This window comes from Pavona decussata, unplaced genomic scaffold, assembly GCF_977016875.1.
Source record: "Pavona decussata unplaced genomic scaffold, jaPavDecu1.1 SCAFFOLD_426, whole genome shotgun sequence".
NCBI classification, from domain to species: Eukaryota; Metazoa; Cnidaria; class Anthozoa; order Scleractinia; family Agariciidae; genus Pavona; species Pavona decussata.
Window position 1 is genome coordinate 205,148 of NW_028145783.1, and position 12,883 is coordinate 218,030.

The 12,883-nt window shown below is 37.9% G+C and overlaps 1 protein-coding gene across 6 annotated transcripts in view; it reads left to right on the top strand.

Annotated features, from left to right (window-relative positions):
• LOC146450755 (uncharacterized) overlaps positions 1-12,883 on the top strand; it is a 36,654-nt gene that overhangs the window by 15,781 nt on the left and 7,990 nt on the right. For 4 of the 6 annotated variants that reach the window (XM_085099978.1, XM_085099977.1, XM_085099981.1 and 1 more), the window contains 11 exons: positions 647-741; positions 1,632-1,823; positions 2,273-2,371; positions 3,120-3,237; positions 5,099-5,174; positions 5,323-5,382; positions 6,661-6,804; positions 7,625-7,745; positions 8,391-8,498; positions 11,013-11,086; positions 11,642-11,766. In XM_085099978.1, the coding sequence (XP_084956104.1) occupies positions 661-741; positions 1,632-1,823; positions 2,273-2,371; positions 3,120-3,237; positions 5,099-5,174; positions 5,323-5,382; positions 6,661-6,804; positions 7,625-7,745; positions 8,391-8,498; positions 11,013-11,086; positions 11,642-11,766 (1,198 nt within the window). In that variant the 5' untranslated portion in view covers positions 647-660. The remainder of the gene's footprint in view (positions 1-646; positions 742-1,631; positions 1,824-2,272; positions 2,372-3,119; positions 3,238-5,098; positions 5,175-5,322; positions 5,383-6,660; positions 6,805-7,624; positions 7,746-8,390; positions 8,499-11,012; positions 11,087-11,641; positions 11,767-12,883) is intronic. The other 2 variants (XM_085099980.1, XM_085099982.1) reach the window with 1 other exon arrangement.

Below are 12,883 nucleotides of genomic sequence, written 5' to 3' on the forward strand. Positions count from 1 at the left end.
AATGAAAATTCCTGAGACATCGTTGCAAGCTCTCTCCTCTTTCCCCCTCCCGCCCCCCACCCCCAAGAGAGCTTGCTCGCAGGCTAGATTCCAACTGTTGCAGCCTTCCAACCATCAAGGTTGTTGTGTGACAAGTCATATGATGACAGTGTCTTTTACAGAACATTTTATACAGAACATTTTCTCTAGGTTTTGGGCTTCGTTTGAAGTGTCCTTTGCACCTAACTCATACAAATCTACAGACCTTAGAGTCTTTGGCAGTCCTGTGGTGGTTTAAGAGTATCGAATTAGTTCAAGTTGTGCACGTGTCAGTACATTAATTTCCCTCATTTTGAGAGGCAACTGCCTGATCAAAAGTTGTAACTCTACCAAAATAAATGGAACCAATGTTGCGTTGTGCCAGACATTTGGTCATCATGAGTTAAGTTCTTGTGTCCCTCTTCACAAGTAAAGCGGCCTCTACACCAACGCATACATTTCGTGCAATTCCATCACTCTATGCAGACACCCCATTATTAGAGTGTTTTCAAGTTCTAATGTTGTCTGCAATAATGGTGTTCAACTAGAACATTTGTTTGTAAGTATTTAGCCAAGGATTTTCAAATCTTGCATTCTGAGTTTAACATGTTTCTTCCTCTTTCCACAGCATTGTATTTTCAGATGATGGATGAGAGATTTTCTTTAGATAATGATCCGGATATGACTAACCACCAGGAAAACTGCGCCCACACCAAAGTTGAGGTTAGTCTAGCATTACTTGGAATTATGTTATGTGTATTTATCCAGTTTAGCCCAAGTTGCTTGGCCTTTAACCCTTTAAACCCTATATCAAAGAACAAATTCTCCTATCTTGTCCCCATACTATTCTTATAAAAGTACTGGGGAGAAGTTATTAAAAGATGAAGAACATTCACCTTGGGTGATCATATCCTTAATTCTCATGACCTCAGGGGTTGAATAAGCATTGATACTACAAGGAGAAATTTGGTACTGACCACTATTAGGGCTTAAAGGGTTAACATGCGATTCAAATTTGGATTATTTTACTTGGCCTATTAGCCATGTATAATATACAGTCTGTCTGTAGCAGTTGAAAGTTATTGATCTCTTTATTTTATGTGTACTGTGATGTATGGATTCCAAACACTGGGTTTATTCTGGAAATTGGTTGCATCTTCAGACTGTGTTTTCACTGTACTCTTTGTATGTATACAGTGGAGCAACCATCCTAATAATGTAACTGCAGACAAATGCTTGTCACCTGTTTTTGGCTCGAATAAAATTCAGGAAAATTCAAGACTACCCCTGTCTGAGGAACTCTTTTAATACAACCAGTTACTTAATATGAAATCTAGCGGGCCACTGGCTATCGGGCCTGCAACTACAATGAAGGTGATTGGCTACTTAGGCACTATAAGTTTGATTTCCATAGCTTGCAACCGACTACTACCAACTGCTTTTCTTCCAATTTTTAATGACAGCCTTGAACAGGATCTCATTTTATCTTTGGTCTTGTTTCAAGAACTAATAGGGCTTACGCAAAAGCTTTAACTACACTGTATGCTCAAGTTTTTGTCATCCCAGAATGACACTGCAGATATTGAAATTAATTTTTTGATTTTTTTTTTCAGAAATCTAAAACTCCAGTTGTTACTACTGCTGAAGTTTCCAGTGACGAGAGCACAAAGGCAGAGTCCCCTGAACAGCCTCAAGCTGTCACCATGACAACCCAACCCAAGGCATCTTTAAGTACTGTTCATGTGCAGCAGAGTTTCCATGGTATCCGTTCATCAATCCCAGTCCTTACTCATTCAGTTTCTGAGGTAGAGTTAGATGTCTGTTAGTTTATCAGTGATCTATACTAGCTAGAACTCAAAATGGGGACAATTTTCGAAGATCATTTTGTTAAATGTTCATAAAAGGGTGTTGCCATAGGTAGTATTGGAATATAGAGCGGAATCGCATTTATTAGAACCCCCAGATTTTTCGAAACTCCTGATTCTTTGAACCAAAAGTTTCCCTTGGAGTTGCTGTGGTCAGATTTTTACCTCCAATTTTTGGAACTCCAGATTTTTCGAACCAACTTCTGTTTCCCGAGGAGGTTACAAAAATTGGTGTCCCACTGTAGTGAATTGGACACAAGCTGCCAATTCACTGCTTTGAATGAATCTTGCAGCTGTTCTCTTAAATTATGTAACTTTTCTCTTCGTGAGGTCATCAGGCCATTGTGTTTCGTTTTTGTAATTACAATATTTTTCCTTTCAACCTGCAGCCCTCTCACCATCATCCTCGGAAAACTCTTGTGAGAAGTGCTGCAGTGACAAGTGTGCCTTCACCCCCACCCTCACAGTACCCGGATGAGGTTACTGAGGTATCTGAAAAATATTTTTAAGTAGCACTTACATGTAATCACACCCATGCTTTAAGGGTTTTTTTTTTAATTTTTAATTTTTTATAGGTAAGATTAAACTAGTGAGCAGCACGTCTACGAACTCTTAGAGTTGTAAAACGATCTATTTTCTCCTACGTGTTTCGTGTGACTAATGCACACTTCATCAGGGAATTTTACAATACAACACAAGTGACCTGTATATTAACCTACATAGAGACTAAAATAAATTTTACATTACCTAAAACTTCACTTTCGAGAGCGGATTTACATGTAGGAAACAGGCGGAAAGGTGTGCAAGGTGCGACATATATTGTGTGTGACATAATGTGGGCCTCAAAATTATGTCACGCACAAAATGTCGCACCTTGCACACCTTTTCGCCTGTTTTCTACATGTAAATCCGCTCTCATAGATGCGGTTTTACGTAATGTAAAATTTACCTTATGTAAAATATGTTGTATTGTAAAACTCCCTGATGAAGTGTACGTTAGTCAAACAAAACTCGTAGGAGAAAATAAATCGTTTTACAACTCTAAGAGTTCGCAGACGTGCTGCTCACTAGTTTTTTTGCTTTGCAAGAACAAACAGAAGACAATTTAATGGTTGCCATTTCTCGGGCATGGCATAATGGCTCATATACCCCTGGCTGCTAAGCTACTGAAATCCCTGGAATTGCGTTATAGATGAATCCAGTTTTTAATAATTATTTTTATTTTTTCTCCACCAGGGTACACCACCTTACAAGAATACCAGCTTTGACTCCAGCGACAGTGGAATAGCTGGCGAATTGCCACCAAGACTGGAGGCACTGGCAAGAGCCTCTAAGCAGAGCTCACTTTCTAGAGGCAAGTGAATTAAACAATTTGCCATTACTATGGTTCCTCGCGAAGCGAGGTTAATAAATTTGCTGGGCCGCACCGAAGGCCCGAGTGGAGCTAAGCCGCACGAATTCGAGCGAAAAATATATTTATATGTATATATCATTCAAGGTGTCCGCAATGTTGCCTGGCAACAGTGAAAAATAAAAAGAATGAATGGCAACAGACAAAGGAAAGGTTGCTAGGCAACAACAGGTTGGAAGACAGACTGGCATCAGATGCAGTTTGTTGGAGTGAAAATTGGCATACATCAGGAAAGTTTTGCGTTCGGTGCCAGATCAAATTTCAACGCCAATTTTCATCAATATTCACTGGATGGATATAACTCTGCAGAATCTTTTTCCTTTCTTCCAGAAATCTTTTTTTGTGAAAGATTGCATTGAAGAAATTACACAATGTTATTCAAGGCTGCTGCGTAACAGGGGCCTGGTAACCTGGGGCCTCAAGAAAATGCTCTGGGCGCCTAAATGTTTTGCCACAGCATGCTGGGTTACTAACTTCTCGGCTTTTGGTCTTGTGGGCTCCTTGGAATTTTTCTTAGGCAACAACCTTGTTATTGGGTGTGCAGGAGTGCCATTATAATCTAGGCTGCTCTGGAACTGGGTTCTAACAGTTACAGTCAATTCATGTCACGTGTGACCAGTATTTTTGAAATTTGAATGGAGTTTTGAAATTCACAAGTCAGTTTTGAACATCGCCAACAAGATTTCAGAGTTCCCGTAGAAATTTCCCTAGTTTATTGACGATGTAAAGCTATGAATTTTTTCTTTACATTACAGCATTAAGTACACTGTATTTCAAGAATAACAATTATTGTTTCCCAAGTATTTTGAATCTCTTTTTTTTTTTATTAATGTGTCTTTTTCGGAAAGATTTACAGAGAAATGTTTAACATTCCATTCACGTGTCGGACATTACAAAGAGAAATATTCTCTTTCTCGGAAATATTGGTCACACGTGATGTGAATTGACTGTAATGATTGTTGTTGAGTAGAGAGTAATGAAAGTGCAGTCTGATAGCTGGGACTAGAGGATTTTTTTGTGGTTGGAGTGTTAATTTAACACTTGCTTGACAGCAATGTTGTTGAAATCTTGCTGCAGCAAATTATCACAAGCTAACAGATGGCCTATCGCTGGCTAAAAGTTCACTCAAATGTGAAGATACACAGTCCAGAACAACTGCGTTGGCTTATTAATGAGCTTGCTGTATATTTTGTCAACTGAACCATTGATAGTCTCCTGTTATTAGGGTCGTCACGCAATGCTTCTCGTTAGTGGGGAGAAGCACTGCATGACGACCCTAATAGCGACTACGTAGGACACTTTAAACCGTTGATTGCTTAACTGCTGACTGAAATGTAAAATATTTTCCTCTGACATTCAAAAACTTATTAATAATTCATAAGCCCATTGACCTATCAAATGGTCGATAAAACATCACGTGCAGTGGTTTTAAAACCTGATAAAACCTGTGGTGTTTAATGTTTTCTTGTATGCTAATTTCCAACGTTCACAAAAGCATCATTGTTATGAACTCTCTTGACACACGCTTTTCCAGGAATGTTTTTGAAGCCGTTCAAAAAACTTGCAGCACATGTTTTATCGGGTCTAAAACCACTCGGCTGCGCCTCGTGGTTTTAAATCCCGATAAAACACTGCTGCTCATGTTTTATACATTACATTACAGCGGGTTGTTAGCCAAAAGTCTTTTAAAAAACTTCTTTCACATAAAAATGATTATTTTCCAAGTGATAACTGTATGTACATGTACAGCAGTTGCTCGTCTGTTCTTTTGTTTCTTATGCCAGTCCTTTGTTTATTTTTGCAGATGGTTCATTTGAATATACAGATTCAACTGGCACAGATCTCCATGATTTTATTATAAAGACTTTGAAGAATCCCAGGTTAGCTTTTAAACTTCATACTTTCTGTTTGTTGCAGACGAAGACAACATTTATTTTGCTGCCAAATCATCACCAGCAATACTACTAGGATAAAAGTCTCACCTTGAGTATATCATTACTAACTGTTCCTCGCTGTTCTTGTTTTTAGGGATCGAAAATTTCTTATGAGACTTGAACAGGACTTCCTTAATTTTATCCGAGAGCCAGTGTGAGTATATCTTCTATTTATCTGGGCCCAGTTGTTCAAAGCTGGATTAAGCTAATCCTGGATTAACGAGAATTTTGATTCGAGTTTAATTGCTAAACAATAAAAATTTTTCAAAAAGATCATCTGTCCCTCAGTTTTGACTTTGATTTTTAAAAACATTTTAAACGAGCGAGCTGAAAACCTTGGTTAACTTTTAATCGTGGATTAACGTTAATCGGCGCTCGTACAACCCGGGCCCAGATTATCTGCATAATGTGTAAAGTTACAAGTCAAGTTGTCCAAGTGAAATTAGGTCCTGAGAAAACGTTTGTTGTTGACCCTTAACAGTCATTGCCACCTACAATTGTCCATCAGGACATCTCACACCCATATGATGAAAAAAGTGCCCTTGGGGAAGCGATTATAGCTATAAGTTTGAGTGGGATCAAGCAATAGACCCTTCTCCAAAATGGCGGCCGAAAATTCAAATAAATTAAAATTAAAAATGTATACCAGCACTAAAAAGAGCACTTTTAACTTTAGTAACCCTGTAAAGTTTCAGCATATCATGTGTAATATCAGCTAAGAAAATGTAAGTTGAAAATGAAAAATTTACAGACGTTTGTATGACTGAGGGTTTGACGTACACCTCCAGTTATATAAACGTCTGTAAATTTGTCAAACTTCATCTTACATTTCCTAAGCTGATATAGCACCTGAATGCTGAAACTTTGCAAGGTTACTAAAGTAAAGGTGCTCTTTCCACTGCTGGTATCAGTTTTTCATTCAGTTCAATTTTAACTCATTCAAATCTGTTGCCACCATTTTGGAGAAGGCTCTATTAAAAATTAAGAACAAATATCTAAATGAGGTTGAAAATCCCATCCTGCAGAAGGCAAACCATTTGGCTTGTTGCAGCTGTTGGTGAGGAGTTGAATGCAGGTTGGTCATGGAATTCGTAATGGGAACCTCCAGATCCTTGCACTACTCTCAACCTGACAATAGTGAACTTACACAGCAGGATACATGCAGCTGAGAAAAGAGGAGCGCACAAAAATGTTGTTGTGTAATCAACACAATGTTACCTATAAAGACCTCGTAAATTTGCATTTTCCGTCAACATGGATTTAGATACACGACTACAAAATTAGTTTTGTCTAAGACATGATAAGACGTGATGACGTTTAGACAAAACTAATTTTCTAGTACCCTATGTGAACTTGTGTTGTAAGTAAATTCAAATGAGGTTGTTGAGAGTCTTTATCAGTATTTTGTAACATTGATGTTTGCATTTGTCAGCAGAATTTTCCTTCATTACCCGCCAATGACGTCCTACCATCGAATGATTGTGCACAGGGTGGCAGCTTATTTTGGTATGGACCACAATGTTGATCAACAAACTGGAAAATCGGTCATCATAAACAAGACGATAAACACAAGAATGTAAGTGTCATTTTCCGAAAGAAGGTACTGTTTAAAAAGGTATTCAAATTGGGATTTATTAAAAAAAAAAAAGAAAGAAAAACAGTGACCCTGGATTATAAATAAATATGAATAGTTGAGTTCTGCTGAAACTAAAAAAAATTAAAAAATTTGAAAGGCCTGTCATCCGTTAGCCTGCGAACGCAGACATATTTCCGGCTGTCGTTTCTCTCCGCCGAAAAATGACGGCGAAAAATGAGAAGCGACAGCAGAGAATACGTCTGCGTTCGCAGGCTAGTCATCCGTCAAACTAAATTTCCTTAATGTGGTATAGGATTAAAAAAAAAAAAACCTCCTTCCCCCTCCCCAAAATTCTGGCTAACCATATTATAGGTAGTTAACACTCTACGGAAATTAATTTTTCTCGTTTGGGATTTTTTGTCCTCTCTTGTGTTAATGTTCTGTTTCCCTTCAGTTTGTACCACATCGAGTGTAAATTTTGTTAACAATGAACAATTCAAAAATACTTGCGATTGTGATTGTGTGTGTATTGACAGCTGAAATATTCCGTTATGTCTCTCCCAATGCCAACTGGGTTCTTTGGGAAGGTATTTGGGGTTTTTTTATGCCACTCTAAATGATATAGAGTTCTAAAATTACATTTACCGCAAATGGCAGAATTGACCACGTGTCCATGTTTATCCTTCTTTTACCGCTCGCTGTTTTCAGTTTCTCATTAAAACTGATTAGTTTGCCTTTATCATGAAAGACCAGAATGGTTTTGCACTTTTCTCATCTTTGTATTCTTCTAAATCTCTTATGTTTGTTGTTCATTTCGCAGACCTGAAAGCAGATTTCTGGAATTGATACCAAGAGAAGAATCAGAAGACTCTGAGAGTGCCATTCCACGATTAATTCTTAAAAGACAGAATACGCCCTCTGATGACAGTACGCCTCCAAAGGTACACGTGCAATCATTTGTAAAGCAACTAGATTTCATTTTTCGGTTGTTTCAGTATGACGAAGCTTGACAAAGTACTAGGACCACGAGATTAATTTTAACGTTCACAACACACACACCCACCCACCCCCCCCCCCCCCAAATTTTATGAACCACTGCATTTCTGCACATGTGCGTTTCAACATGCCTTGTCAGAATGCCATAATGTGTCTTTGAATAACCAACTGTCCCCCTAAAAAAATCTTTAACTTGACAAAACTGTAGTGAAAAGAAAGAAATTAAAAGTAATGTTGGAAGCATTTTCTATACAGAGATTGATTCGTATTTTCAGGTGGCCTCACAACTGAAATGCAGAAACGCGATAGCCGTTGTTGTAGCAAATTTTGAATTGTTTCACCACGTTTATATTGCTGAACGTTTACCAGTTGGCTGTTATGACACATGTCAAGATTGCCTCTTGCTCCACATTTACAGCTTCATTCGCGTAGCCCTTTCATTTTCTGAATTATGGGTGGAGTTAAGTTAAACGTATTTTGCACAGTTACCTTTTTGGTAGAGTTTGCTTCCAAACCTGGGTCATTGTGATTAGTTAGATGTGAATTCGTCCGTCACTCAACGTGAAATCTTGATTTTGTTACCTTTCTAGATTGATAGCCCAGTTCTTAGTCATCCTATGGAGGATAAACGCTCCAAGTCAATTGAAGAAAGAGAAGAGGAATATCATAAAGCAAGAGAAAGAATATTCAATCAGGATGTAAGTTTCTCAATATTAATTTCAGCTTCATCTGAACTATGACTTTACGCATGCGCACGCACGCACCTCCATTTGACATCTTAATGCCAAAGTCAGAAAGGACGATTTTATCAAACAATTAGACTTCAATACAATCTCGATTCAAACGCAACGAAAGAGCTTAACGGATTTTAAGTTCTGTTAATGTGTAGTAAGGTTATGGGTATAATTGTTAAACTTTTAGTTAGATACACGACCCGACCAGCAATTCTGTTGCTTTAAGGTGGCTGAACACAGCTTGCGCGCGCTTTACAGATTCTGTAAGTGATGCTATTAAGCGCGCGCTAGGGTTGTGGTACGCAAATACGGCGGTCGATAAAGTGATCCCTCAATTTCACATGAAGTGGATAATAAAGTTAAGTTTTGATCCTAAATAACTAAGTTTCTTGTTTCTGGACTCTTTTTCTTTTCTTTCCGAGCAAAAAAAACATTCACCAAGACCTTTCGCATGCTTTTCACCTTTGCCATGAAACCCAAATAAAACCACGCATGCGCATTTGACCAAATAATTGCGACTGGTTGTTTTCGTGGAAATGAACTGTTTTCTAAGGAACCGCTCATTAAAATTCCCTGAAATTTGGCATGAAAATAGTTCCCTAAAAGCGTAACTCGCCCACAAAGAGAAACCTAAATCTAACAGAGGGTATCTTCACAAAACATTAAAATACAAAATCAATATTTGCAGGAGATCTCTCTGTCAAAATTACATGAAAATAGTGCAACTGTGTCAGTGTTTTGTGAGTTGTTCTGGATACAAAAAATGGAAAAAATCTAATGAGTACATTTTCTAAAAATAAAGGAAACCTACTATTTATGGACATTTAATAGTTGGCTGCGTTGCCATGGAAACGCTACTTAGCTCAACAAGACGTACGTAAATACATTCTTTCTTAGTTGGTCTTACACCATGCCAATTTTGGGCGTCCAGAAATACATAGTTTCCAAATAACGTCTTCTAACATCTGTACACTAAAAAACTGTATTCGGCCACCTTAACTACTATCGTGTTTAAATAAAGAATGTTTGTTGGTTGGTTGGTCTTTATATAAATTGCATATTCTAAGGTTTTCTTTCACACTGAAGAAGGGTTATATACCCGAAACATCTGTTTTTAAAACTTTTCTGACACTTCTCGATATTTATTACAATATCAATCCTGCCACTTATATAATTTCAAGTGTATCACTATCGAACTTCCCGTTCACCGTTTATTTTAATCCTACCACTTGTAAGTTTCTTTTGTGCAGTGTAATATATTGCTTTTGAATTCTGCAACTTGGGCAGAATACTGTATTTCCTTAAATTATCCCATGGTGATATTTATCTGCCCCAGAAGGGCAATACTTCAAGAGATTAGTTTTGGGGAAATCATATTTTGAAACTTCCCTCAGAAGTGGGTCAATAGATTGAGGGATCATTCCTTATTTAATTTTGTAAATTCGCTTGTTTCATTATTATTGACCCATTGTGTTTGTAGCACATTGACCTCAATATTGTGCATGTTGTATGTATTTTTTCCTCTTATTTTGAGGGCCGTAAGTTAGGAAACTGTGACAGCCTGGGATCGAGATAATCGAACGCACTCCCTTATCTTTGATTATTTCTAGTATTGTATTGAGCAAATGGAGGAGCGTTGTATCATAGGCTAGTGATATTCGTTTGCATAACATGAATTTAACTGTAGGCTGTAAAAGGGGAAGGATCATGTGGTTTTTGGTATCTTTTGCAAAAAATGATGAAGTAAGACCTTCAATCACCTCCTAAATAATTCTAAAATGACGAGAGGAAAGAAATTAACTCAATTCTTGAAAGGCATCTGTTCGTGATCTGTTCTAGCGCATTTTGAAAACAAAATGCGAGAACTTGAAAAACACTATCCTAACATTTTTCAAGTTTCAATCGAAACCGGCCTGCTCTGTCTCTGGCCACTGTCACTCATCGACAGTTTTATTGCACTGGGGTGATAATTTATAACAAACTTGACAATTATTTCTTTGTTTCTGCTGATAGCACAAACATTTTTGTGTTTTGAAATGACAGCAAATTTGCGTGGTACTTCCCCTTTAAGCTAAGTTATATTGTAAATTATTAAAAACTGCATCATTGTATAATGCAATTCGAGGGATTTGATTGGCTTAGCGGCCATGGTATATGAGCAATTATACCATGGCCGAGAAATGGCGACCATTAAATTGCCTTCTGGTCGTTCTTCAGTTGCACAGCGAAATCAGTAAGATCTAGCAATATTTCTCGGTTGTTTTTAATAAAACAATTATTCCACTTGCGCTTGTTGGATATGAGATGATTATAGCCAACTCGGCGCTACGCGCCTCGTTGGCTATCTATCATCTCATATCCAACGCGCGCTCGTGGAATAATTGTTAAATATGACTGACCTTGTTGAGAAACTATAGCCATCCTTCACTTAAACAGAAAACTGTGTTTGTAATGTGCTGCTTTTTCTTTCAAACACAGTCAGTTTCATCACAATCTTCGCAATCTTCAAAAGGAGATGGTGATCTCCTACCAACGCCGCAACTCTTACAAAGGTAAAATTATATTATTGCAAAGTAACATACGTCCACCCGAAGAATTTTAGATTCTCACTGATCTAGACCAATCCTTTCTTTTGAAGAGTCCACTCTCCAGTCAGTTTATGTGCCTGGAATATTTCACACTGTCAGCAAATTCTTATGGTGCAGTCAGTGTGTTGCTCCAGAAAATATCAATATCTCTTCCAAGGACGGTTTTTCCCAGTTTGGTTGCAAATGGTTGAATTATTTTACTGTACACATGATCGTAAAGAGCGGTTCTCAATTGACTGTTGCAAAACCAAATCAAAGTTGGCCTATCACGAGAGACGCAAGCCTGATAAGCCAATCAGAACTCAAGGCGAATGCATGCAACCGGCGTAAAGGGCGGGAAACGCATGCGAGCAAGGCGCGATTGGTGTTGGTTTTGTTTTTCATTGGTTGAGAAGTGGCGCGAGTTTTGCTAGCCAATCACAGTGCAGTAAAGCAAAACTAAGGCAAACGCGAAATTACTTTGACACTCAATCGAAAACCACTCTAATGCAACTAACAAATTAATTATGCTTTTTCCAGGGAGGATGTTGATGATGTCAGTGCCGGTGTTACTGTTGAGGAGATTCCAGAGAGAAATCCCATCAGTAAATTGGGAAAATCAAAATCTGAGGAAGTAGACGTGCCAGGCGACAGGTCTGCCACAGGTACATCTGTTGAGACTACTGCTTATGAATTAAAATGATTTGTTGTTACTGAGCTGTATTTGTAAGAGTCCCTTAAAGATAAGAGGTTTAGCTTCTAAAGAAACTGTGGTGCTGCGTCGGTGGGGAGTAGATACGAATTGTTTGGCTTTATCAACAGTTGATTACTAAAGGAGGGAAGAGGTGAACTGAAGAGATCCGGATACTGATGAAGGGGCGCCAACGTTCGAAACGTCAGCACTCGAATCTCTTTACGGTAGTAAAATTATCTTATCAACTTTGTGGATAAAAGCGAACATTCGTTTCTTAAGGACGGTGCCTACTAATACCGAAGTATTTTTGGGCCGTTTATGACTACGCAGGAAAAGAAGATCTTAGCAAAGGTTATTGGAATCCAAAAAGAAAATTGGGGGTAACCATGCATTTTTCAGAGATAACTAAGCAATTTTATCTCTAAAAAGCGCCAAAATATAAAGCAATGTATGGGATTTTTTTCCTAAATTGAAGCTTACTTATCTCTGAAAAATGCATGGCTACCCCCAATTTTCTTTTGAGATACCAAAAGCATTTGCTAAGTTCTGCTTTCTCCGTATAGTTTTAAACCGCGCAAAAATATTCCTGTATTAGTAGGCACCACCCATAGGAAATCCGAGTATCTCGAGGTGCGCAGAGCGTATGCGTAGTAACAATAGTAGGCACCGTCCTTAAGAATAGGCCAGTTGCTTTTAACCTCATTATGAAAGCGAGGCTAAGCGCAAAGCTTTTCATATAAAAATTAGTTTTGTTTGCGTGTGAATGAAAACTAATTTTCATAATAAAAACTTTGTACTTAGCCTCGCTTTCATAATGAGGTTCAAAGCAACTCGGAAATGGCCTATTTCAGGGCTCGTTCCGAAATTATGCTAAGTGAAAATTTGATTATCATGTGCGAAGCATCTTTCTACATCTATGTTTTGATCGTAAGCCTCAAATTTCAAGAATTGGTGTAGAACTTTTTGTTGCTTCCAACAATTTAATTGTCCTAAATTATAAAAAGGTCGTACGCCATTTCTTTGAATTTAAGCCTCGAGATAAAAAAATAATAATAAAAAAAGACATGGAACTATGTTTTTGTATGCAA